The sequence below is a fragment of the Aspergillus fischeri genome, genomic scaffold (assembly GCF_000149645.3).
Source record: "Aspergillus fischeri NRRL 181 1099437636247 genomic scaffold, whole genome shotgun sequence".
Classification (NCBI taxonomy): Eukaryota; Fungi; Ascomycota; class Eurotiomycetes; order Eurotiales; family Aspergillaceae; genus Aspergillus; species Aspergillus fischeri.
In genome coordinates, this window is record NW_001509772.1 from 762154 (window position 1) to 788376 (window position 26223).

The following is a 26223-nucleotide window of genomic DNA, read 5'->3' on the forward strand; positions in this document are numbered from 1 at the left end:
AAGACCGACTGCCCACAACCAGGATGGAGGGATTGAGGGCGAGTCGACTATGTAGGAAAGGATCCTATCAAGAAGGAGGGGAGAGACAATTGAGGAGGGGAGACGGAGGGAGGGGAAGGAGAGAAGAGAAGAGAAGAGGAGAAGGGAGAAGATGAGAACCAAAGGGAAACGAAAGAGGCTCCTCCAACAATGACCCACGATAAGTGTGGGCAGAGGTAGAGGAGGAGGAACGACTTGTTACCTCAGTAGTCACAGAAAGCCCATCATAAAACTGTAGAGACGGCGAAAAAAAAATAAAAAATAAATAATAAGTAACGTAGTAATAAAAATCATACCCTTCATACTCATAAAACGAACAGAGATCACTAAGAATAAAACAACGCCAGAGCAAGTGGTTTGAGCCAACGGGAAGGAGCCAAAAGTGATTGGAAACAGCCCCGGCAGGATGGCGGGCTGCGTTCTAATGGACAGCCTATCAAAATACTTCCAGCCGTGGAGTAGACACCGATTGACCCCAGTAAACCCGAAGTGGGAGGCCAATCATATTGCAGTACCGCGGGACATTTAGCGCCTGCAGCTCTAAATTTAGCCGCCCAGCTTGATATGGGAGGCTGGTATGTGCAGCATGGGCGCCAAAGAGCTCGCAAATCAGACACTACCTACTAGATCCTGCCAACACGAGCGGTATCAGCTAGTCGGCTTGTCCTATGTCTGATGTAGATTGTACAACGGATTTGCATCTGTATTGCTCATCTCCTCACCAAGTTTCCTAGTCTCTTTGGTCATTCAGGTGATGTTCCAGCTGAAGATGGAACTGAAACCGGGGCTGGTGGGTAAGCATAATTCTGATGCAACATTTCGAGGACCTGACTATGTAAACAAGAATACAACACCAATCCGGTGAATGGAGCCTATACCCGTTGTAGTCCTGAATCGATGGTTTCCTTGTTTCGGGTTTCTCTTCGAAAAATGAAAACCTAGGGCCTCGGGCTGCCCCTTTGGATCCCCCTCTCTTGTTTCTTTTTCAATCAAGAAGGGTCTGGTGCAAGTCCAAGTCCAACACTAATTAACAGAACCGGGCTCCACAATCGACGCTACTGGGGTGAAAGATTCGGAAAGGCCAGACTGACAAAGGAAGTAAAAGACAAGATCGGGAAAGGTCGACGGCGTGGCAGATGTCAAACCAATACGGAGTAGACAGATCGATAAAAGGGCCATGACAAATATTCTGAACAAAGGGCGACGCTGATAGCAAACAGACGTTGACAAAGTCAATTATTGAAGAAAAAAAATACAAATCAAATGCTATGTGGATATCCTTGTGCTGTTGTCCGCAGAACACTCAAAGTCCTCTCTCTTTGAATTGGGTATCACGGCTCAACATGGGTCTATGCCACAGTCGTACTAGATCCGGACAGGATTTTCATTTGCACACGGGTTGTACGGAGTAGTGAGTACTCTTTTCCATGGGCTCCATACTCCAACCCCAGCAAGCACGCATCAAATAACTCTCCTTTCCGGCCAATGGTCAAGGAATCTCGAAGAAGGTATGGAGTACAACAAGCAGAGAGATCTTTTTCCAGAAGAAGCACAGAACGATTGCTGAAGATGATGAAGAAATTCTCCGAAACAGAAATCACAGATCAATGAGTATTTATCAGAAAGCCACACTTGATGAATTCCAAATCTGCTGCCCATCTGACCCGCTTTAATTGTGCACGGTTACCTGGTTCTGCGGCTGTTTGCTTCTATTCAAGGCTCGAATCGAGCTGGTTCGTTCTGGGTTGGGGCAGGAGATGAAAAACTAAAGCTGAAAATACTGAAAGTATATCGGCATGCAATAAAAATGGTAAACATCAAGGAACACCTCTAAATCTCTATATCACGTTGATTACATTGCGCACAGTCAGGTACTACCTAGTTAGGCAGCTGGTAATTCGGACGAGAGGCTCTGTAACCGCTGCCTAGGCGAAATATCCCAGGTGCCTCAAGTAAGCTGATTTTGAATAAAGGTGAAACATAAGAAATGTGCCGTCCTACCATAGGATCGCATCGAGATCGTCCGAGACGCGCCCCTTGGAGGCGTTCGGAGGAGAATCAGTAAGGCGAAATGGAGACTCCTGATCAAATCGCCAAGGATGGAAACTAGGCTAGCAATTTGACCACGCAACCAAACAACTTGGAAACTCGGGATGCTGCGTCCTGAGTACTGACAGGTGTGCCTAATTGCATCTTTTGCCTCTATGTAGTCTAGATATCCAGACATTTGCTTGTCTGATCTTCATGAAAGTGAGATCTTCCCACTGACCTGTCAGGTTATGCAGAGGAGAAAGAAAAACATGAAGAAATTCGTCTTCTGTGGGATTGAATTCTGAAACACGCCAGAGGCAAACTAGTCGACCTTAGCAATAATGGTGCGCGCTAACTCGAACTCTTGGAGTCAAGAGTCAGTTTCTGAAACGCACCAGAAGAGATGCTGAGCCGCTAGTTCCAAAACTAGGACTCACGACCAGTCATGTGTTCTTGCTTGCTTATGGACAGCAACAACATTTCATCTCCAGGCCAATCAACCTCCTGAACCGATCAACCTGATCGCCTCGATCGACGGAGAGATGACATCCGATCATCATTTAATTCTGTGGCGACACCTTCATGGATGACTGGGGTTATGAGGTATCCCCAGTCTCAATGGGTCTTTTGCTTCACTATAAATGATAAGCGCTGTTTTTCTCCACTGGAGTACGAAGCAGCTACTAACTCCAGGTTGTGATTGTTGGACTCAATTAATCCAAGTGTCCTGTGCACAGTTTCATGTTCCAGTTCCTACCAAGGTGGGAAGCAAGCCGTCATCTTTTCCACGTGGCTGTTCGGTCATTCTGAAACACTGTTGATATTGAACAACCTTCATGATCATTGAGCGAACCGCCATTTTTACTATTTCGAGAACTTGGACCTCTAGTTCGACTTCAGACGTCAATCAAGCAGGGATACTGTGGAGTTGGCCTTATTGCGCCCTATTATTACTCGAACCACAGAGTCATGTTTGATGGCATCTCGTTGCAGTCGGTTCTTCGCCCTCTTGCAGCGGTCGATACAAGTTACGGAAAGTACCTTGGCTTTGATGGTCTATGGCGACTTTGATCTGCATCATCCATGGTCAAATGCTTCATGGAACTGCCGAGAACCCGGATGCGTTGCTTCGGCTCGATAATCCATTATCGCAAACCAAGTCTAGCGGCTCCATAAGACGGCGTCATTATTCATTAACTGATCATTCATGTCTCAGACTAGAGGTAGCTAGCATTAACGGCTCCTCAACTATCAGGGCCACTTGGCCAAAGCTTCAATCGGAGAGCTCTGTCACTTTTAGTGCCAAGTAGTGACATATGAGGATTCAGAATATGTTTCAGATTGTTTCCGTGATCCCGCATACCCGGCCAATATACTTCAGACGGCGTATAGCTCCTTGACTCCGTAAAGCGGCGCTCTAGTATCGTTGCTCTTGACTCGGGTTTCGGTAGGAGTCATCGCTCGGATAAATTGGGTCAAATCATGAATCACAAGGCGCACAACTGCTACCGAATGTTGCCCTTACCAAACGATATGAGGGTGTCCAGCCAAAACGGCCCCAGGTGTGTATAAACTCACTGTCGTTGGCATAGTGATGAGGTTCTAACCAGTTGCCTATATCTGGGGTCTTTATCACCCGGTGCTATTGATGCATGTGATAAACTAATCTGATTCCCATCGAACTATTTGATAATTGATGTGTCTCAAGTTGGACTTGTTTCAAATATGACCATGGCTCAGAATAATTTTCAGGTTCGGCTGTAGCATGGAGACGTGAGCAGTATCTTGGATCCTCCTGTGACATAGAAGTTGTCCTTGTAGTGATTCCTAAGCCGGTGCTCTGAATTGACCTACCGCTAGATCAAGGTTGCATCATATGACCTTGCTGGGCTCGTTCGTTCCAGGAGATTATCGACCTCCTGGCCTCTCCGAACCTTTTCTTAAACTGTGAACGTTTGGGCTCGGTTCAGTTATGATCTCCGAGGACGAGGAGAATCTTCCTGAAGCACAAAATCTGTGAAGACCGTCACACACTCGCCCCATATCTTATTGCGTGCTTCAGGTGAGCTATTCAAGGACTCATTAAAACAAGAATTCTAATGCTATCTTCGTTCAGTTTCTTAGTGATCAAGATCCTCCAGACATTGAGATTTTACTGAGCGATAGGAGGCACCAGCAGCGTACTGAGCCCTGTTTGACGAGGACAGATTCGATCTATATACACATACATGACCACCTCGACTAGCCACACGTCCTCCATGTCTCGTCTTTTTCAGACCGAGCTGGGCCTCAGTATGACTGCATCATTTCAAACTATAATCAGGAGGTAGTCTCTAAAGGAACTTCACCCAAATTATCATTCAGATAAGAGCTCGGCTTCCCTTTCTCATTTCCCAATAATATCAAAGTTCAGAGATATGATCTACCTCTCCCCGCAAGAAAATTTTCTGCCAGTCGATGATGACACCACTGCAGCAGACATGTAAGAGGAAGTAAGGGGCCTTGTCTCGGAAGGTAAGCGATGCGAACTTGATTTTGTGTATCCGCGGCGGTCAACAGACACTATAATCAAGCTCACATCATTCAAATGACTGCGATGTGCTCTTCGAATGGTCGAGCAAGGGGTCTGCGGGAGGACGTGGCAGTCCAGGATGACCCAAATGCCAACTACAGTGGAATTGTCGGTTTGCTAACTCAGGAAGCATTTCATATCAGCTTCAAGAGGGAACTCGTGGGGATCACACTGTCAAACTGGGCATATACTTTTCCTCAATAGTATTTGAAAAGTTTGGACAAAGGATGGAGACTGTATAAACCATGGTTCATCGGCTTCATTTGTTTGTTGTTGCTCCAGAAACTATATCCATTTTATGTAAACGAGGCAGAGAGGAGAGAAAAATTGCTCGGTTCTTCGGGTTTTGTGTCATACGTACTTTCAACGGCTTTTTCTTATCCACTTCTTTTCAAACACTGACTGTGTTGGAATTGTCACGGTTTCCTGCGTCAGGATATCTATCCATCAGCACAGCGTCTCTATATTTTCCGCCGGAGGACGAACACCAAGGCATCCTGCTAACCGAACTCCATCTTCTTTTCGAGACTTGCAACCAAATGTCATTTCTCTTATCTCAGATACACTTGATCAACATTTATTCTCCGGCATCTGTAGCCCCGTCTGAAGGTGCTCCACTCAGCTCCGGATCATCCCAGCCACCATCAGTTTCTGTTCCTGGTGGCCATTTAGCGTTCTTTTTTTCCCTGTCTAATGAGATCAGTCACCATCGTCATGGAGATTACTGCTATTAGTATCCGTAGAGCTGGTTGATTAGAGTGGTACTCCGTAGATAATTATGATGCATTTTTTTCTTTTCTTTCTGCGATACTCGCTTCCCTGCTTGTTTCCAGAAATCCAAACGTTCAAGTCCAGATCTCTCGCATGATCCCATCATCACCTGCCAGTCTTCCCACCAATTCGATTCGAACATGCAATTGTGCATCCTGTCGATGCCTGACCTACATTGCAGATGTCCAAAGACGTAACTTTCTCCCCCGTGTCCACCATCATCCCACGATCTCCTCCAGACGATCTCCCAAACTCTTATATTCGACGTCGTCGCCGACAGACAGATTCCGCGGTAGTTCTGAAACGTACCATTCATGCACCCCAGAGAGACCGGCATCCCATTCTGGCTCGACGATCGATTGCGAATTCTGCATGGGCAGCAGACTCGATTCCTTCTTCTTTCTCTTCCACTATCTCTTCTGTCTCGTCCAGGTTGAGCCTGACAGGGTCATCGGCGGGTCCAACAAAGACCGAGGACTCTCAGAAACGCCGACAGACAACACGCTGCGACCTAGATGATCGTCAACATAATCAAGACTCCAGCTACAAGTCTCATCGCGACGACCAGAGTAACGCCAGACCTAAAGTTTTAGGCCGTCAGACCGTCATGTTTGCGGCGGCCTCCCGTGACACGGGCAGGGCAGCCACGCTAATATCCGCCGGTACCAGCGCCTCCCCATCAGCACCAGGAACAACAACCACCACCACAACAACAACGGCACCAGCAAACTCGAGCTCATCATCAGCATCGCATCCCTATCCATCTTCTGCTTCGCCACCTCGTTTACCGCAAAGTCGATTTAGCTTCGAGTATCAGCTTCCCTGGCACAAGCGGGCCCTGCCGACCCAAGCTAGCTTTCCCAGTGAAACCCCCTCAGACACTGATCCGACTCCGAACCCTCAGCGCGCTTTCTTGTACGACAGATCTCGGCGGTCAGTGCCAACCTTCAGTACCTCCCGTGTTCGCAATTCAACCGCGCCTGCTTCTCCGTCCCATTTGCCGTCCCCGTTGTCAATCTCAGAGAAGTCTAGCGACTTTCCCCTACCGTTCGATGCCGACTCGATCGACAACGCCTTGAGTTTCAATGCATCGAAGCGTCGTCGTAAACAGTCCTTGTCACAGTCTCAGCAACAAAGCCAGGCAGATGTGAAGAGGAGGATGCCGGTGTCAACAGCGACTTACGTCCAGGGGAGCCCACATGCAAGCGATCGCGATCGCGCAATCTACAACTTAGATCAGACCGATCAAGAAGATGGCGCTAGAACGCCAGTCGCAGAAGATCCCAAATCCAAGAATGAGGACATCTTCTTGAATATTGCCCGATCAGACTCAAAGCGGCGCGACTCCTTGGGGCGGTCAGAACTTAGACGGGTGAGTGACAACCTGTGTTAGACGGCGATCATGACACTTTTGTAGTCCTTTCCGAATTTCCTCACGCGGTCTTTTACTGACAGCAGTTGAATACAATATAGTCGCGGCTTGGGTTGTCTAACGGTCACCTTCGTTCACCCAATTCTCGATTGAATGAACAGACGCCTTCCCCTGATCAATTACGGTTGAGCACTTACGACACCCCCTTGCACTCCCTCAACAATTCCCCATCAAACCCTTACAGCGCCCTTCCTTACTCCTACTCGGCCTCCGCTCATCCCCTTGATGACCATCCCCGCTCCCGACATTCCGCAATAGGCTCGAGTTCGAGGTCCACTCTTGGCATATCAAGAAGTAGGCTTGGTCAGGCAAGCCCAGACACATCTCCCTACTCAGCAGAACTTCACATAGAAAGAAGGGGTTCGCTGCAAGATCCTCGAGTTTACCGCCATTCTGCTCTTGCCAGCCTCCGAAGTAGTCGACAGGCGTCGGGCTCCGATGTCACAGAACGGCCGCGGCCCGAGCCTGATCGATCCCGGCAGGATGGCACCGAGTCGACCTTGTCAACGACCGCTCCGTCTACAGTCTGGGATGAGCTGGAGGATCTGAAGTCGCGAATCAAGAAGCTGGAATTGACCGGAAAGCTGCCGCCGTCGTCTCAAGCTGCGATATCGACAGTCTCTGGAGAGCGACCCCGAACTGCAACCACTACAGTAACGACCGTATCCTCTTCTCCAAACCACAACCATAAGATTAGTCCCTCAGGGGCGGAAACGGAGGCTGCCACGGTCACTAATCCAGTGCACCCGCTTTTGCAATCGGCTCTACTCAAAGCGAAAGATGTACTGAACAACGAGGTGTATAAGTCGCTCGAGGCCGCAGTCACAGATGCGCTGGCGCTCTCAAGCCTATTAGGCACTAATAAAGCTCCCTCTGGTGGAGTTTCGGTTGTCAATGGCTACAGCTCCTCTGACCGGCAGTCTAGGCGAAAAGCCGACAGTGTCTGCCGCAGCTTGACAGAACTCTGTCTCGCTTTATCAGATGTACAGCTTTCTAAACAGCAAATGCCGGCCGGCGACGATGACACTATAACCCAGTTACCTACCAGCGCGAACGAGGAGTCGTCAACGCTCAATCGTTCCCTTCGACGTAGTATGACCTTGGAACCTGAAGTCCCAGGCCGACAAAAGAGCACCACTCATGTATCTAGTCGTCTGGAGGCACGTCGGCAAAGCCTGGCCAATACGAACGGCAACAGCAGCATCAAAAAAGACCTCTCTGCTCTCCCAAATGGCAATAGTCCCTCATCGCCCAGCGCATCTGCTCCTAAAAGCCGACTCAGTCGTCTCTCAACTTCATTGCGTAGCAAGAGGCTACAGCCCGAGGACGAAGACACCGACCTGCCAAGTCCACATAGTCGCTCGATCTCAAGAGCGATGACCGACATTGACAATTCAGCAGCGGCACAGCGCCTCTCACCGCGGCAGCGGGTGGCGCATGGTTATACCGCCTCCCAACAGGTCTCAGATCCTCAGCGACCTCAAGGTTCCAGATTGTCGTATCAATCCACGCGTACACAGCTACAGCAACCACGCACCCCGACCGCACCGCAGTCTAGCATTCCGCTACGCAGAAGCCTTGCAATTCCTGCGAACTATACACCGACCACATCCCGCTTGAATATCCTTGCTGGTTCTCGCAGATATGGTGCCTCCGGCATTCCTTCAGCCGCAGGTGATGGTTCGGTGCCAGACGGCCAGAGTGACGGTATGTCCTCTCAACAAGGTCTGTATCAGACAAGAATTACCGCACCGTCGAGCAAGCAGGCAGCCAGTTATACCCCCATCCAGCAGAACCGAGTACGAGCAAATAGTATGGGAGTACGAACATATGGCCTCAGGCAGCGACCGACGGCCGCATATGAAGACCCTTTAGACGTGAGCATCGACTGATCAATCGGCTCGTTCTTGTTGTTCATCCATCGTACTTTTTTTCGTCTTTGAACCCACCCGGAGTCCGTCGGTTTCATTTACGGCTTTTTTTCATCTAACGCAGCGAATCATACCTGGGTTTTGGATATTCTTCAGCTGGCGCTTTTTCTCCTTTCGTCTTTAACATGCGGCTTATTCAATTGCCCTGGCGTTTCTTGTCACCAGAGCATTAAACAATCACGGCGATACGGGCTCAATTGCGACACATCATAAACTCCTTTCGCACTGAAGCATATCCTCACGATCAACGCTGAATTTCAATTTCCCGACCTGCCCCGATTCATGCATACCTGCATGCATTGACGACATCCACATCCCATTCGACGTTTCGTGCTCAGCACAGTACATGATCTGGCCTACAGTCCCTTCCCTTTCTAACTCATTCTACTTTCTACCTATACATATCTGTACCTCATGCTCTCGGTCGGAAGAGCGGCCACCCATCCATTTTTGATTTGCATCCGCACATTCAGGTGCATACAGCATAGACTACTTTCATTCGCGTTCATTTTTGGGACCGTTCGTCTCCAAAATTCATGTATAAAGTTGACTTTCTGTTGTAACTGTTTCCAAGCCAACAATTGCATGATGAACGATCGTAAATGCGACGCCAAATTTGATTCCAAGTTGAATAAGTCTCCATGTAATCCGAAATCATGGTTTGTCTACAACGTAACAGTGATTGTGTTGACTACTGGAGAGATTATGTCGTAAGGGTGGAAACTACGGTTCAATCAGTTGAGGTTAGGCGTCGGCTACCCAGATACACTCATTCGCTCACTGCAGTCCATTTCATTTTGAGATGAATTAGCCTCGTAAAAATCATTATTCTTCTCTTGATCCACGGTGAACACGATGAGCTCATGCGGACACACATGTTGGATGGTCTTGTCAAAGATGGAGACAACAGGGGGAGACCGGAAACAGGAGAAAAGCCCCCATGATATGTGCTTATAGTATGAAGCATAGAGGGCAGTCGCACCGGAGAAAAGCCATGGAAATGGACATGATACATCGCGGGTTGGTTAAGTGTAAAATATTAGGGAACAATATTCAGATCCGATCTTGAGAATAGGGAGCTAGAGGACAACGATATTGCAGCGAGCAACTTTTCAGAGGAGACGTGAGCTGGTAAAGGAGGAGCCAGAGGAGAATTTGGTAACGAAGATGCTCAAAGAGATGGAGCTGGGAGGAGACGTAGATACTCAGTATCAGTAGATGGTGTCATTCGTTTTTCTGAGCTCGAAAGTCATTCAGCAAGAGGCGACCGGTGGAAGATTGTGAGATCCATGGTAATTGATAGGTATGTGTGCTCCACCGCAGCAACTCTGTGGCTTGCCTGTAATTAAGGCAGCTGAATTGGATGTAAGATAATGAGACCGACGAAATAAACAAAAACAGACACATGAAAATGAAAGCAAGACATTGAAGAAAAAAAAAAAAAAAAAAAGAATGCTTGCTCCTCGGAATAAGGCGGGTGATGTGACGAAACATGTCGACCCATTAGACCATATAGAGCATTTATTCCTGAGGCAACTGGCTACGGCGAGTCTTCTCGGCCTCGAGGTTTTCGTACAACAAGTACAGAGCCTTCTCATTAGCCTGAGCGCTGCCCATGATCGTGAACATGCGCTCTCCGGTCTCATCGTGAGGCGCTTTAGCGATGGAAATGCGGGCTCCAGAGCTTCTGCGAATCTCGGTGATTTTGCTTCCACCCCTGCCGATGATGCAACCGACCATGTCCGCAGGAATGCTGATATTCTGAGTTTGAATTTCTTCGCCGTCCTCAGTGACAAGGGGATAGCCGCGGTTGGAGGTATCTGGGTTAGAGCGTCTGCCGTAGCCGCCGGATTGGCCGTCGCTGAAATCGGCGCCGTTACCGGTGCGGTTGTACGGACGACTGTTGTAGCCATTGCCCACGCTGCTTGTGTTCATCGAGGTGGATCCGCCAACCGATGCACGAACAGCAGGATTGTAAAGGATTGTGCCAGTTCCCCGCTGCCAGTCATCGATGAGGCATTTTCCAATCTCCCAAACAGCCTTCTCAATACCCTCTGGAGTTCCCTGCACTTCCACAATCCGTTCGGTAGACTGAGGAAGCATTTCCTTCTGAGCGACCATTCGTACACCGGAAGCATCCTGGATATGTTTGATCTTCAAACCTTGTCGACCGATGATGGTTCCCATTTGATTGTGGGAGATCAGGAGGCGGACAGCTAGACACTATCTGTTAGTGAATGGGGGTTCAAAAGCTGCACAAGCGCGTGCTTAGACAAAGTCGTTGCAGATGGTCCGGAATCCTCCATGGAGAAAGGGAAACATACGGTGAGTTCCATTGTTGTTCACAATGCCACCCATGCCCATTTGCGGGGCTCCTTCAAGCAAGCCCTTGGCAACCAAGGCATAAGCCCGCGCCGTACCTTGCAGAGGCCCCGTGACGGTCAAGACACGATCATGAACGCCAGGAACGACCTTGCTCACGCCAGCCTTGACACCGGTTTCATCACGGAGATCGGCCACGTTTTTACCGGCTTTGCCGATAATCACGCCTGCTTCCTTAGAGGAGACGATGGCGCGGAGGGTCAGCATAGACTGCGCGTATTCCTCTTCGGTCTTCGGAGTGATTTCCATGTCACCCTCGTCGGCAACATTCATGGCATCGGCCATCGTCTCGTCAACCGGAGGGGCGTCGCGCATCTCGGTGGAGTCCATGGTTTAGAAGTGGAGATGAGTGATTGATATAGTCTTGGCAGGTGAGATGTAAAATTCAACAAAAAGCTCCTAGAATGGGTCGTTCTATTGCTGGTCAGTGAATACGTTCAAAACACGGAAATGGTTGACTAGCAGTTTCCTCCAGAACGATCATGATGAGCTCATGGTGCGGAGAGCGTGGCATAGACAGACCCCATAGAGGACCAAATCTGATGTTGATTTGTGCACATGGAGCACCGAAATAAAAGACGAAATGGAGAAAGCCTACCTAGGAAGGATGATCAAGGTCGAGAAGAGGTGGATAGCCGATGAGGAGAGATGAGACGGAATAGACGAGGGTATAACGGCGGACAAAGAGGTGTTGGAGGGGTGTAAGTCGTTGAGCTGTTCAGAGGGGTTTCCGTAGGCGGGGGAGGCGGAGAAGAAATCCAAGAGAGACAGGGAAACGGAATGGTGAGAAAGAGGAGGAAGAGGAAGAGAAGTAAAGGAGACGGAGAGGAAGAAGGGAAGGAAATGGAGGGATGGAGTGGGAGAAGACGGTAGATGGAGGAGAAAGAGGATAAGTTACTGAACGGAGGGAGGAGGAGGGGGTGTGAGGTGAAGAGGAGGAGGACGAGGAAAGAAGATGAGAATAATAATATTAGAGGAAAAGAGGAGGAGAAAGTAGTAGTGCCACTCTGCTTTGGGTACGTGGTTTACCTTACCTTACTGCGGGAAGGCTGTTTGCTTGGCTCTTATTGGGTTGGGGATTCTGTTTGTTTTTGGCAGGCGGAGATGAAGTTTGGTCACGCTCTATTTATCTAGGTAGCTTTTCCGCTGCAGAAGACATGCGTTTATACTAAGAGTACCTCTCTATACTATAGGCGTATTGCGCCACAGAAGATGGATGACTCTTACACTGTCCTGGGATATGGATACTATTTCATTTATCAGCTTCGAAGATCACCTTTTGGACTTTCATCGCATTGAACAGCTCGTAGGCCTCCACCGCTCGCGAGAGGGGCATGATATTCTCGGTCATGAATCTGATTACTCATTAGCCAAACCAGAAGTCAAACAAGCATGCTTCTGCAGCTTTCCACAAATGATGCGCAGACGTACCCTAGCAGATGCTGATTCTTCTTTAAAACCTCCAAGGCTGCCTCAGAAACAGACCTGACGGGGCATCTGCCCATCTGGACAGTGAGGTTCTTTCCGTATGCCTCGCTTCCATTCCATGGAATCTTGAAAGTGGTCAGGACCATCGCGCTTAGATTCCTGACTGCTGATACAGACTCACCTCCCCGTTGTGAACTCCCACACTGCTGAGAATACCCCACGGCCGCAGCAGATCGAATCCAGTCCTCAGCGCTGGGCTAAGACCAACCACCTCAATGACAGCATCCGCTCCTCGCCCATTAGTCAACTCTTCGACGCGCTTGCTCAGTCCTTCTCCGTCTGTCTTGAAGTTCCAAGGCTCGGCACCGAGCGACCTGGCAAGTTCGAGTCTGGCCGGGACGGAGTCAACAGCCAGTAAATGCTTCGGTTTGAACTCCAGTGCGTTGATCAAAGCACACATCCCGACGGGGCCGCAGCCGATGAGCACGACTGTCTGCTCGGAGATCTGCTCTGGGGTCCGTCCCTTGAACGCATTGCTAGCCGCAAAGTAGCCAGTTGGGAAGATGTCGCCCATGAGAACAAGGAACTTTTCGTCGATCCCCTCGGGTGCCTTCATTGCAGTGCCCTCTGCATTTGGAATTCGGACCTATGCGGCATTGGTAAATGTCTAAGCGGTAACCATGGGCCAGCAAAGAGCACTCACATACTCCGCCTGTCCTCCATCCAAGGCTTCGCATCCGAACAGGATATTCTCCTCGCATCGGGAGGAATACCCTTGTTTGCAGTAGAAGCATTTGCCGCTGTTTTTGGTCTATATCAACATGTACTCCGTAGGCTGAATCTAACCAAAACTCAAGTTTCTGGCGCAACATACCAGGACGTTGTAAAGGCACTCACAACCTTATCCCCCTTCTGAAACTTCGTGACAGCATCACCAGTCTCAACAACAACACCGGTGAATTCATGGCCCATGATGAACCCCGAGCCAGAAGGCTCAATGCCACGGTACGTATGAAGGTCGCTACCACCCCCCGGCTCGATTAGCACATATACGATCACTATCGTAGCAGCGGGTGTACTTACCTCCCACAGAGGGCAGTATAGGTGACCTTCACGACGATATCGGCCGGATCCTGAATTTCGGGCACTGGTCGTTCCTCAACGGCCACCTTGAAGGGCTCGTGGAACACGACCCCACGCATAGCATCCTTGGTGGCCATGCTGTGTCAATATGACGAGCTACTGTTCCTTGCAATAGGCCTTAGTGGTAGACATCTATATATGAGTTCGTCTTGAAAAGCAAGGATGCGGAGTGAATTGAGAAGATTGCCCTGCTCCACACCGATAACGGCAGTCCCTCACATATTGTTCTTTGATGCGGGGCAGCATCCAGCTTTCAGGTATTCCAATTATGACTAAAAATAATTGGATACCAGATTTGGGAGAGGCTTGCTTCTGGTAATTGGTCTTCGTAATTGCGTATAATATCCACTGTTTTTACTTCATGGATGTCTCCGGGCAGGGCATTATAGATCTAGGAAATGGTATTGGCTTACGACACTCTTTTAGCTATTGAAAACAAACAGTACATTTATCCACGCTGACAATATATGCATGCTACGAGGACAAAAACCTAAGTTATGTGCGGTTTGATGTGAAGCTACGACTCACTGGAAAGCCAGACTGCAATAGACAATCCAGGGTGAAAATGTAGAATAGCTGGTACCTGCATCTACACAGGTGCGATATATGAAGGGCTATGAAGAAGAGCCGTTTGACGGTGTATTGATTTAGGGGGCCTCTATTGCACCCTAACCTGCTGTAAACGCCCATGCAGTTTGAAACGGATGAAGTCCAGAACACCTTGTACAACGCCTTTCCCCTAAACACTCACAGTAGAACGCTCATTCGAATCAAGCTTTGAAGATCTGAGTCACAAACCCTCCTCCAAGTCGTTCAATGACGACTTTGCTGTCAGGTAGTTGAATGCCTCTTGTGTCGTCGAAAGGACAGCCCATCATCACGGGATGGAAGCTGGCTTTCAACACACCACACATAATAATTCTTCCTCCAAAATGAACTTTCCTTCCTTGTATTTCTCACTCGCCTCGTACGCTTTGTCGTACTTCCACCCTACTAGTTCGGCGCATTGCCTGCAGAATATGTCTCGGACGATATGCCTTCCAGTGGTCATGTTACGCTCCACAGCCTCGGAGTGGGTTACATTGACAACGGTGTTGAACAAGTACGCCTTGCCATGTTGGCCACGGAAATTCTGCGGTAGAGATGAATGGATCAGCAGATGCATCAATCATGTAACAGAGAAGAACCACAGTACGGTAATACTGACCCGACTGATGATATCATTGTAATCGGCAAGGTGCGTTTTGCATTTCTTGCACCCGAATATTTTATTGGAAGTGAGATAGACGTTGTACGCAAGACCCATGGTGACCTGTATCGCTTTGCCTTCCCACTACCACCGACCTCTCAAGAAAAGTCCTGGAGTGCGAGCTCAACGAGATAAGGCGGGTAATCCGTAGTTGCCTCAGTGTATGGAGTTTGGAATAATTCTGAGAGGAGCGATCAACGAGTTATACTGGCGTTCTGATTTGCCCGCCCTTCTTGATGTCCTCACAAGAAGTTCCCGGTCTGGGAAGAACCCCACCAACAATACTTATAGTTGACGTGGCTTCAAGCCTGAACGAATGGAGAGTTCCGGAAGATACGCTCCCCGCTTTATGGACTGACTGTACAACTTTGGAAGAAGGAAAGTATATATGGGGTAGTGCGGAAACAGCGGCTGTAGCACCGGGTGAAAGGGATCATGTATGTTGACCACGGTAGGCAGTACCAAATGTTCTAAATTTGCTTCAAGGTAAGCTATTAGGAAGATAAGCGTGACCAGTGAAGATGTGATACAAATGACGCGGCAGGTACAGAGTGGTACTCAAGGTACATAGGCAGGGAAAAGGAGGCGTAGTGATCAGGCAGTTGCTCATAAGCTCATTCCAAGCTGACACTCAAGTACCCCCGCACGGGACCACAAGGTCAAGTACGTGACACAGTCAGGACGCCCAGACCAGCCACCACCAGTGGCGCAAGAGCAGCCACTCAGCTCCTGATCATTGAACATCCTGAACCACCTCTTTCATCTTAAGAATTAGCCCTGTTCAGTTGGACAGACCTCAGGTTCATTTTCTACAAGATCCCTTCTGTTTCGAAGGTAGGATGGTCTTATCTCTGATATCAGAGTATATACCGAGCTATGTCGGCTCGAGCAATCAACTAGTATCTTGAGTTTGCAGTGAAACGTCCGATGCATGCCACATACTCTGCACTGCGAAGACAAAGAACTAGAATGGCGCAAAGAAAGTCTTGCCATCAACTAAGGCGTCTAAAAACCGCGCTAAAAAGCTGCAAATCCTAGAAACTCGGAGAATGTGGCATTCTAATCATGGTCTGTATGGCATTATTATCGTTGAGCTAGGAGGCCCATGTTCGTTTCCCAAAAGCCTTTGCACTCACTATGACCCCAGTGCTCAACCCACCATTCTCCGAAGCTGTCTTGCACGTTCTCATCGATTTTTGGCAATCTCTCATCACGCTTCAGCCCGCAAAGGGCGCAAGCATGAGGAGCTTTGATGGCTCCATGGGCCGCGGTAGCTGTTACTACACGAGCATTTTCTGCAATGGCCTGGATCGGCTGCCTTCCGGACGCCTGGATCACAGAATTGAAGAGTGCGGCTTGATCACGCCACATTGTGAGGACGTCAACAGCCTCCTGTTGTTCCTTGATGCTCTCGTTCTTGTTTACGGTACTGAGTTTCATTCCGCCTGGCTTCCCTGAACGTGCGGGGCCTATTCGCATGCTTTGACTCAGTATTGTATCCCGTTTCCATCGCAGAGTGCGACCAGCAACTACTCTTGCGACCACTTTCAAAGTGCAGAGCACAAGGGATGCGGCGGTCTCGACCTGGTCTTCCTGTTGCAGACATCTTCTCGCCTTGGTAGCTTCTTCACGAAGTTTCTCAAAAAGCCTGGGAAACAACTCCAAGAGAACAGACGGCGGGGGTATGTTTGTAGGACGGATCTGAGACTCGGAGACTTTTTCTCCTGGGATAGTAAAACTAGGAGACGTAAGGACGGCTGTCCGAGCCTGCGTGATTTTGCCCTCAGGACTCCTCGATTTGGAGAAGCCTTGGAACTTCGGTGGCTTGACCTCTGCAGGTGGCCCATCAATGAATTCACCCCAATCTTCGAACGAATCGTCCTGCGCAGGGTCGGGTACAGCAATAGAATCAACAGCCTTAATATGTGACCTAGGCTTATCGATCGACTGTCTGACAGCGGGCTTGCTAGCGTTTGGTAGTTTCGAGTCCGCAATTGATAGAGTATCCATCACGTCAATCAGCGTAGTAGCATCTTTGGGTCTACTTTGACTGTCCCGTAGACCATCCTGCTGTTGAAAGCGTGCTGCTGACTGGTTTCTGCCTGTCGCTGACTCCGCAGATTCAAATTCGCCCCAGTCCTCGTCCTCCTCATCATCGGGCATAGACTCCAAAGTCGCGTCAAATAATACATTACTTCCATCGTTATAGTCCTGCAACTTTGGAAAATCCGTGTTCGAGGCTAATGCAAACTGGTTTGGTGGTGCCTGTGACTGTTTTATATGTGACGAGGAGGCCTGATCTTGAACATCGGTTTGAGGATTAGAGGAGACCACATCTTCTAATACGTCCAAATCCGGGATCAGCGAGTGTGCTTGTGACCCGGGCCGCCGCTGATGTGAGACATTTGAAGGCTGCGCAGATGGTGCCTTGTTTCCAAATTCGGCGAATAAGTCTGCGGACATTGAAATAGAAGGCGAGAATAACAGTCACTCCGTAGGTTCAGAGATTCCGTGTGAGCAGGTGGAATGCTTTCAGCTCTCAGTCGAACTCCGATAATGTCGAAAAATGTCATCCGTGCCAGTCATAATCTGCTGTCCAACCCACCAGATCTCTATGGTGCGAATCCGCTTCTCGAGTCTATACAGATATTATAGATCATTGCGTGGTTTCGGATAAGAGGGCGAGGATTTGGAGGATCTTGAGGCGACCATAATGATCATGAAGAAGTAAAGCGCATTTCCATACGGCGGGGACCACCGCCCGCCACTAAACAATGATCGCCCAAAACCTAAGGCTCCATTCATATGATCCGATCCGCATCACTTGACAGTCCACCTTCCGTCATCGCAAGTCTGCTCATTCAGACATCGCTGCTGAAAGCCCTATGGAGAGATGAGAACCCTTTCGGACACAAGGTACAATTGCCCGTAACGCCAGAGGAAAAGACTTGCTAATGGTTCTCTAGACAGAGATGGAATACCCTGTTTCGCTACAATGCTACGCCCTCCGCCCTCCGAGATGCGATCGAATCAGAACAAGGAGACAAGTTATGCAATGACGGATTGAGATCTGTCTGCTGGAAGGCATGCAGCTGCGGCACTTGGCAAGACGGTCAATTTAGCTTACCTGCCTGCAGGCGTTCCTGCTGTTCGACGATCTCGATCGCTCACAATGGTCACGAAGGACATCCGAGTCGCGGGACGCATATACCGCGCTGAAAGCGCACTATCTGAAGTACATTGAGCATCCAGATGATTTACCGTCAACAATCGACCCACTAGCGGATGATGCAGAGGTATGCTACTTCTAGTCTGCTACCGTGACTTGTCATTGCTCGCACATCTGACCCTGTGTTTGCCGCAAAAAGTCTCCCTGGCAAACTCTACGACAAGATGAGCAGATGAGAGCGGATATATCCCAGGATGTTGATCGATGCTTACAAGAGAACTTCTTCTTCCGTGAACCCGCCACCAAGGCGAAAATGATTGATATTCTGTTTATCTATGCAAAGTTAAACCCGGATCTTGGTTATCGACAAGGAATGCATGAGCTATTGGCGCCTATTCTGTGGGTTATTCACGGGGATGCGGTTGATGGGAAGGCGCTCGAAGAGTCCTCAGCTAAGGAAGAGGGCGATGATTTGATGCTGCACCTGCTCAACTCTGACTATGTTGAACACGACTCTTTCGCGCTGTTTTGCTCTGTTATGCAAACTACTCGAGTGTATTACGAGCATAACAAGGAACGCTCTGCCAACGGTCAGATGGATGAGATACCTATTGTCAACCTGTGTCAGCACATTCATCAGAATCTCTTGACGACAACAGACCTCGAGTTAGCCGATCATCTACAAGCGCTGGAAATTCTGCCTCAAATCTTCCTCACGTAAGTGCACCAGGACGAGCACTTCTATTTGTTCAGCTGAGAAGGCTTGCTAATTTTTCGGGTAGTCGGTGGATGCGCCTGTTATTTGGTCGTGAATTTCCCTTCCAAGATGTACTTTCCTTGTGGGATCTCCTCTTTGCAGAGGGATTACGGGCGGAGCTTATTGAGTTCACATGTGTTGCAATGCTCCTACGCATTCGGTGGCAATGTACGTCTGATACGATCCATCATTTACATCCTTGTCGCTTGGTATGCTGATACACCTTAGTATTGAGTGCCGGATATTCGAGCGCTCTGACGACATTACTTCGCTATCCTTCCCCGCAACCGCACTCACCACAGGCTTTTGTGTACGATGGCCTGTATCTGGAGCAAAATCCCACGCCAGAAAGAGGCAGATTTCTCATCTCGAAATACTCGGGAAAGCCACCCGATCCTACCAAGACGCTCGATAGATCAGGTGAAAGATTCCTTTCACTGAGACGGTTCCACTTGCGTAACGACTCCAGGGAGGACAGCCAAACAAGCTCTCCGTCGAGATCACCCGCGAGGAGTAGTCCTAAGAGCTTCGAAGGTCTACTCCAGGATTTCTCCGAAGGTCTTCAGCGACGTACTGAATCATGGGGTGTAGCCAAAGCAGTACGAGGTGCAGTCAGCGAAGCTAGGAGGAACATGCAGGCGATGCAGCCGGAGAGGCTCCCGCATACTGCCCTGTATGATAGCACGCCATCCGCGGTGCATAGAAGGAATTTGTCGAAATCCGAGGAGCCAAAAAGGGTGATCGATCTCAAAGCTCAGATACAGACCTTGGAGGAACGAAACAAATCACTGGCCAAGACGCTCAGTCGAGCTCTGAACGACATACGGACTCAACTGATGAAAGCAGAAGATCTCAAAACCACGACTGCAGACGCCCTGAGACAAGCTCTCACGCAGATCCAGTCGGTTCAAGCATGCCTGGAAGACCCTTCCAAGGCTTTGATCACTGTTGCCGGACGTGAGAGTGCGGCTAATGATACCTCTTTGAATGTCCCTTCTGAGCCTCCAATATCCACGGACAAGGAGGTCGAAGACGGAGGGGCAAAAGAAGGGCAGCAAGCCCCGAGCGATCCTGGGAGGCCATCCGTCTCATCTATCGCAGTGGAGAATAAGCTTCATAAGTTGCCGTCACGTAACAAAGTGCCTTCATCACTGCCATTAAGGCCGGCAGCTCGCCCATCTCTGGCAGATTCCGAGTACTCTTGGATGCTTGGCGGTAGCCGGCATCTTTCCAGTTTTGTCAGCCCGGCCTCGGTACCGCCGGAGGAGACTCGATACGGTGACACAAGGAACAAGCCCCATACACTGTTTGGCAATGGAGCCGATGAACAGCAACGCTCTCAGGATGAGGTCGATAGTCTCGCGTTGCGCAGTCTTGGGGACGCCAAGGCTCAAGATCAAGGAAGCAACAACACGTATTAGGGGGATGGCTTGCCACCAGGGACACTCCGACCCTCACTTCCTTGAATCTGATGCGTAATATGGAGTGGTCGGTTGAAGTATAATTTAACCTAGCACAACTTACATTATACAATGTCATATTACGATACTCCTCAATGAGAGCAAAGGTCCGTTCTGAGAGTAAGTCTACTGTGTGGACGAGGGCTGGTCAGACCGTAGATCTCCAGATTGCGCCGATTGGGCTTTCATGTGTGCCAATCATAAGGATTAGTTCACAGCTACCTTAGTCTGCAAGCCCAACCTACAAGGGTCTCTCTGGAGTGGCCCTGAGATTTCCACTGACCCACTGTTAATAAGGGAAGAGAGAAGTGCACATCTCTACGAAGAAGGCTGATCACAAGATCACAACATGAGGGTTCAACCATTGTGGTCGAAAGGCGTATGGAGGGGTGAAGGAAATGGGACCGGAATCCACCTTCAAATGATAGCAAACAGTTACCTGGTGTATTGGGAGCCGCTCCGCGGCGTTGACTGGTATAATCTTAAGGACTCCATACCGGGGGAGCTACCACATTACATCACCATTGATTGTTTTGTTGTTTCAGGTATCTACATCTACTCCATAGAGTGAGGGAGAATTGAATCTCCGTAGACATATCCTACCCAGGTTCCAGTATGCCTGATTGATACATCTTTCTACAGCATCTTGATTAGTTCTTACTGTCAAATCTTTCAAGTTTCACTTCTCCCGTCATCTAGAAAGTTACAGCCTCATATCTATACTCTATCTTGCTATTCCTCCATGATCCTGGCATACCATACCAGTTGTACCCCACGTGCGACTAAAAACAGACTAAAGAAAACACTGTGCTCCATATGTCTCGATCGGTCCATACAATCAAAGAGAAGCCCAACAATCAAAGGACGTCATTGCCTCCTCCAGCATAGATGGATGATCCTACTTATGTGCCTAAGACCCTAAGTTCTAAGCACATCCATAGTCTCCACAACTATAAAAACAACAAATGGCCCGTGGTTATATCCATTAACCAGACTTGTCCTTTCTATCCATGCCATCTCATCTCATCTCCCCGCCTTTTGTCCGCTCTCTTCAGGCTTTTGGATAGCTTTTGTCTTTTCTTCTTTCTATCTCAAGTTCTGGCCTTTATCTACCTAAACGTGGACACATCTACCTTCTGTCATTAGTCAATGACGATAACAAAAGCGTAGGTATTCTTAAATCCTCAATGAGACGTTAGATTTGTCTACCATACCCTTGAGCTCCGCGTGCTCCGGCAACATATACCTGGTGGTGGTGCCTGTGACCTACGAGGCAGCTGCCCTCTAGAATTTACTCTTTTCGCAATCAGTCCGCTGATCGCTTATTCTTCATTCAGACGGCAGACGACCTTCTTTTAGAGGAGACAATTACTATACTGTGCACTTGTCCTGCAATTTCGAATAATTGGAAAAAGGGGGGTCGGTTTATCGATTGCACTTGTTGGTCCCTGCGCGCCCGCCGACCAGGAAAAAAAAAAGGGAATCACACCAGAAATCGGAGTCCGCGACCCAACTTCCTGCCTGCAGGCCACAAATGCCGAATATCCATCTCATGTAGCATTATTATACCGGGTCTTCTTTTCTCTTTCTCTTCCACCCCTTTCAGTGCTCGGGCTTTTTGCGGTTTGAGCTCTTCTCCACCCGATCCGATCGTTATCGCGGGTCGTTACATCGTTGTTTCTTCGGCCATTATGGGCAATACATCATACAACTCCGATGGTTAGTCATGCGCTCTTCCCTTTTCCTTGTTGTCCATGAGTCTTTCGTTCTTTCTCCCCTCACTGCCCCACCCTTTCATGTGTCAGTTGTGCTTCAATAGTATCTGTTGCTTGTGACATGGAGCTATCCGTCGGTCGAGTGACCAAGCCTGCTGCGAATAACAACTAGAGCTTCCACAACCGGCACTCTTGGCCCTTTAAAGGATAAGAGTAGAAAGTGAGGAAGCAGAGAAAGAGAAGGCGCGTAGGAGGCGGAGACGAGAACGAGCGCGCTTATCGTCTGATACGTCGCGAATCAATGGTTAACAACGTCTCTAAAACTATAGGTGACCCGAGTCCTTTGTCGTCCCCCTTGGGACCACTTTCAGAATCACCCGAATCCGAATCTTTCATGGGAGGGCTTTCCTTACAGCGTGATGAACCGATGAAGCTTTCGGTCGATAGCCTTTCCTCTGGATATGATCTCTCGAGGTAAGAAATGCGAAAAGCAGCGACGGGTCCCCTTGCATTTCGAAGAATGTTGCATGTGATGGTGCAGAAACAGCGGTACTGAGATCGAATCTTTATATACTGCAGATCTTCTCTACTCGAGCACGAGCATGGACTAGGCCCGTCGGGGTTGGACCGTATACGCCAACCACCTTCACGAACTCTGAATCTCCCGAACAGATCTGCCTCATCGCTTGTTCCCTTATCGCCCCAAAGCAACACTCCTTCTCGTCGATCCAGCACGGCCTCGAAACCCAGTCTCATGCGCATATCCTCAAATGACAGCATCAGCACGTTGGAAGACCTCCATCGCTTCCCCCTGGAGTCGTTACATTCATTTTCCTTTGCTCAGCAATCCGACGAATTACTCAACAGTCGTCATAACATTCTGAAACGATCCATAGATTTTATGCGTGACCGTTTCGGCTGGTCCGTCAGCAATCCCGCCATTGCCAATGCGCAGGCTCGCATGGCTGGCGATGCGGAGGCACAAAGTATGGTAGAGCTCATGTCCAAAACAAGTATTGCGGGGAAGGACGACAGGCACAATTATGCTGGCTTGTCGCGTGGCCCGTTGACGAGCCCCGCAGATGTGGACAGCAGCAATATTTTTGATCAAGCTTTCACTGGACCTGGAGGCCCTGCGACTGAGATCAAGGCGACACGACAAGGACATGATGCAAGTGGAGGGAATCTTTTATCCACTGGAAACATACCTCACCAAAGAAGGGAGATGAAGTCCGCTCCTTCCTCCAGGCGCGTAAGCTTAAAACGTACATACACGGATGCCAGCTCTGTCTGCTCCCGGAACAAGCTGATGGAGAATCTAGCACAACCGTACTCTACTGCGGACTCTGTTACATCTGCCAGTTCTTCGATCTTGGGCCTGGGCTTCCCCGTTCCCGCCTTACATACCCATAGCAGCAAATGGAATCCCATCTCACAAGCCGTCTTTAGGACCGAGTCGCAAGCGCCATGGACGATATTGGCTGCCAATGACCTGTCCTGTCTCGTATTTGGTGTCACACAATCGGAGCTCCGCAGGTTGAGTATCCTAGAGGTCGTACAACAGGACCATCGACAGTGGCTTGAATCCAAATTGCGAGACCCCACAACTAGCGCCGCAACGAGGCTCCAATCTTTGGCCGAGAGATCGCAAATCAGACCGGTCCACCCAAAAAACATGGGGATGGGCAATGGTGTCACCGCACAACTCCTCAGCAAGCCGCCTTCTCGAATGGCCAAATCGGGGCGAGCCCAGACCGATGACGGGTACGGCTCCAGCAAACGCAACTCGAGACATCTGAATCATCCAGCTACAAAATCGCGAGGCGTCCTGCTATGTGGGGATGTTATACCTATTCAGAAGCGTAATGGAACGAAAGGTTCCGCCAGCGTCTGGGTTATGGAGAAACGCGGGGGCCTTATCTGGGTTCTTGAGGAAATACAGGAAAATGTCGCCTACATCTCCTGCGACGACTCCTGGACCATCACTGGTACTCGTGGCGAAACCGACAAGATCTGGGGCCAGGGTGTGGTGAAGCTTGGATCACATCTCACAGACCTTCTCCCTCACTTGCCGAAAGAGTGCCTAAAGGCTCCGCCTAGCAAAGGTATACCAAAACTTGCCGATACAAAATACTTTGCTGCCCGGGCTTCTGCTGAGATCTGTATCCCGGCTATTGTTGGAAAGGAAGAAGATCCACGCTGTCTCAGAGTATCCAGTTTCCCTCACGTTGCGGGCATGATGGTCCTGTCTTCGTCCACGTTAAAGGTGATTAGTTCTAATCCAGTGTTTTCGTCGGCCCTCTTCGGCCACGCGCGACCGGAGGGTATGCATGTCAACGACCTGATACCTGGCTTTGACACCCTGCTCAACGTGCTCAGCGAAGAGGAAAATTTGCCCTTGGTGGAGGGAGTGGTGATCTCAGAACCCAGCTTCCGAAGAGCACGGACACTTTCCATCCTCCGCGACGGTAAGGCGAACGTGGCTTCCGTGTTCCTGGAACCGATGGGCATCACTGCTGCCCATCGTGACGGGTCAACAATTGCCGTAGACGTTCAATTGCGCGTTGTGGAAAGCGAGACCTTCTTCCGTCAAAACCACAGTGAGGACATAGAAAGACATGACGAATCAGGTGATTATCAGGAAGATGCAATCGCCATAAAGGAACTTGTGTATGCTTTATGGGTCACCTATTCGAGAAAGATCCACTCCATAGGGCCGTCGGCAACCTTTCCTCCCCCACGACAACGGTCCGAGACGGCGAGCCCGTCTATTGCGCGCTCTCCCGGCGTCGAAAAGCCATCGCTGGAGCCTCAGATACTATCTTCTACGTTAAGTCAGCAACTCAGCGAAGCAGCATCAGAACCATTGACTGATCGACCTGTCCAACCTGTCCCTGAGTTGAAGCATGCCAATGCTAAGGAAATTCAGAAGAAACGAACAATTGCGGACTATGTGATACTCGAGGAGATGGGACAAGGAGCGTACGGTGAGGTCAAACTCGCTCGCTTAAAGAAGAACCCGTCCAAAAAAGTTGTTTTGAAGTACGTCACAAAGAAGCGGATTCTGGTGGACACCTGGACTCGCGACCGTCGGCTGGGGACAGTGCCTCTGGAGATCCACGTTCTCGACTACCTTCGGCGTGACGGCCTGAAGCACCCAAACATTGTTGAGATGGAGGGGTTCTTTGAAGATGATGTCAACTACTATATCGAAATGATGCCCCACGGTCTTCCGGGAATGGATCTTTTCGATTACATCGAACTCAAGGTGAATATGGATGAGGTCGAGTGCAGGAACATCTTCCGACAGGTGGTGGATGCTATCCATCATCTTCATACGAAAGCGCTGGTTGTTCATCGGGATATCAAAGATGAGAATGTGATTTTGGACGGCGAAGGCAGGATCAAAATCATCGACTTCGGAAGCGCTGCCTATATCAAGAATGGGCCTTTTGATGTCTTTGTGGGAACTATTGGTGAGTCCATCCCCATGCTGCTCCTAACGATTATCGTCTAGTCTGACATATGGGACTTCTAGACTATGCTGCCCCTGAAGTACTGCAAGGCAAGTCTTACAGAGGCAAGGAGCAGGATATTTGGGCGCTCGGTATCCTTCTTTACACCATCGTCTACAAAGAAAACCCATTCTACAACATCGATGAGATCTTGGACCATCCGCTCCGGATACCATTCTTGCCTTTCTCGGAGGAATGCATTGATCTGATCAGAAAGATGCTTGATCGGGATGTTGACAACCGCTTGACGATCACGGAAGTTATGGAGCATCCATGGATGCTTGACAACTGAGCTACAGCACTTCCTGCACCTCCGACTCGCGGCGAAGTTCTTTTCTTTTGGATAACAGCTCGAACACACCTAGGAATTAAGAATTCTATATACCGACATTTTTCGCTGGAAGAAATATGGCCGACCTGCTCTTATTACGATTTTCTTTTCATTCACCACACATCCACAACCCCTGCTTCTAGCCCACCTATGGTTTTTGTTTTTTTTTTTTTTCCCCCTCCGCGCTCTTTGTTAGTCACGAACCCAATTTGCATGGCGTCCAAGATTTTTCCAAACGAAATGAATCGCAGTGGCTCTTGATGACAGGCAGGATGACAATAGAAGATGGAGTCACGAA

At 49.3% G+C, this 26223-nt stretch overlaps 7 protein-coding genes across 7 annotated transcripts, besides 3 other annotated features; 3 read left to right on the forward strand and 4 right to left on the reverse strand.

Annotated features, from left to right (window-relative positions):
* The first annotated feature begins 116 nt into the window (after positions 1 to 116).
* Positions 117 to 152: a microsatellite.
* A 5442-nt stretch (positions 153 to 5594) lies between these two features.
* Positions 5595 to 8737, forward strand: NFIA_035160 (putative LPXTG-motif cell wall anchor domain protein; the record flags this gene model as incomplete). The annotated part of the gene is made up of 2 exons (XM_001265844.1): positions 5595 to 6785; positions 6887 to 8737. 2 exons carry the CDS (start codon positions 5595 to 5597, stop codon positions 8735 to 8737), a joined length of 3042 nt encoding a protein of 1013 aa, XP_001265845.1.
* Positions 6091 to 6141: a microsatellite.
* Positions 8738 to 10204: 1467 nt separating the features above from the next.
* Positions 10205 to 10229: a microsatellite.
* Positions 10230 to 10297: 68 nt separating this feature from the next.
* NFIA_035170 (KH domain-containing protein) lies at positions 10298 to 11488 on the reverse strand (the record flags this gene model as incomplete). The annotated part of the gene is made up of 2 exons (XM_001265845.1): positions 10298 to 10992; positions 11101 to 11488. 2 exons carry the CDS (start codon positions 11486 to 11488, stop codon positions 10298 to 10300), a joined length of 1083 nt encoding a protein of 360 aa, XP_001265846.1.
* Positions 11489 to 12410: 922 nt separating this feature from the next.
* Positions 12411 to 13806, reverse strand: NFIA_035180 (alcohol dehydrogenase family protein; the record flags this gene model as incomplete). Its single annotated transcript, XM_001265846.1, has 6 exons — positions 12411 to 12513; positions 12590 to 12711; positions 12768 to 13232; positions 13290 to 13386; positions 13461 to 13607; positions 13670 to 13806. 6 exons carry the CDS (start codon positions 13804 to 13806, stop codon positions 12411 to 12413), a joined length of 1071 nt encoding a protein of 356 aa, XP_001265847.1.
* An 821-nt stretch (positions 13807 to 14627) lies between these two features.
* NFIA_035190 (putative Yippee zinc-binding protein Moh1) lies at positions 14628 to 15035 on the reverse strand (the record flags this gene model as incomplete). Its single annotated transcript, XM_001265847.1, has 2 exons — positions 14628 to 14861; positions 14937 to 15035. The coding sequence occupies 2 exons, from the start codon at positions 15033 to 15035 to the stop codon at positions 14628 to 14630; spliced, it is 333 nt and encodes a 110-aa protein (XP_001265848.1).
* Positions 15036 to 16061: 1026 nt separating this feature from the next.
* Positions 16062 to 17441, reverse strand: NFIA_035200 (uncharacterized protein; the record flags this gene model as incomplete). The annotated part of the gene is made up of 1 exon (XM_001265848.1): positions 16062 to 17441. The coding sequence occupies one exon, from the start codon at positions 17439 to 17441 to the stop codon at positions 16062 to 16064; it is 1380 nt and encodes a 459-aa protein (XP_001265849.1).
* Positions 17442 to 17783: 342 nt separating this feature from the next.
* On the forward strand, positions 17784 to 20325 carry NFIA_035210 (GTPase-activating protein GYP6; the record flags this gene model as incomplete). The annotated part of the gene is made up of 5 exons (XM_001265849.1): positions 17784 to 17894; positions 18116 to 18274; positions 18347 to 18864; positions 18930 to 19072; positions 19133 to 20325. The coding sequence occupies 5 exons, from the start codon at positions 17784 to 17786 to the stop codon at positions 20323 to 20325; spliced, it is 2124 nt and encodes a 707-aa protein (XP_001265850.1).
* Positions 20326 to 22833: 2508 nt separating this feature from the next.
* On the forward strand, positions 22834 to 25886 carry NFIA_035220 (serine/threonine-protein kinase; the record flags this gene model as incomplete). The annotated part of the gene is made up of 2 exons (XM_001265850.1): positions 22834 to 25555; positions 25618 to 25886. The coding sequence occupies 2 exons, from the start codon at positions 22834 to 22836 to the stop codon at positions 25884 to 25886; spliced, it is 2991 nt and encodes a 996-aa protein (XP_001265851.1).
* Positions 25887 to 26223: the final 337 nt, after the last annotated feature.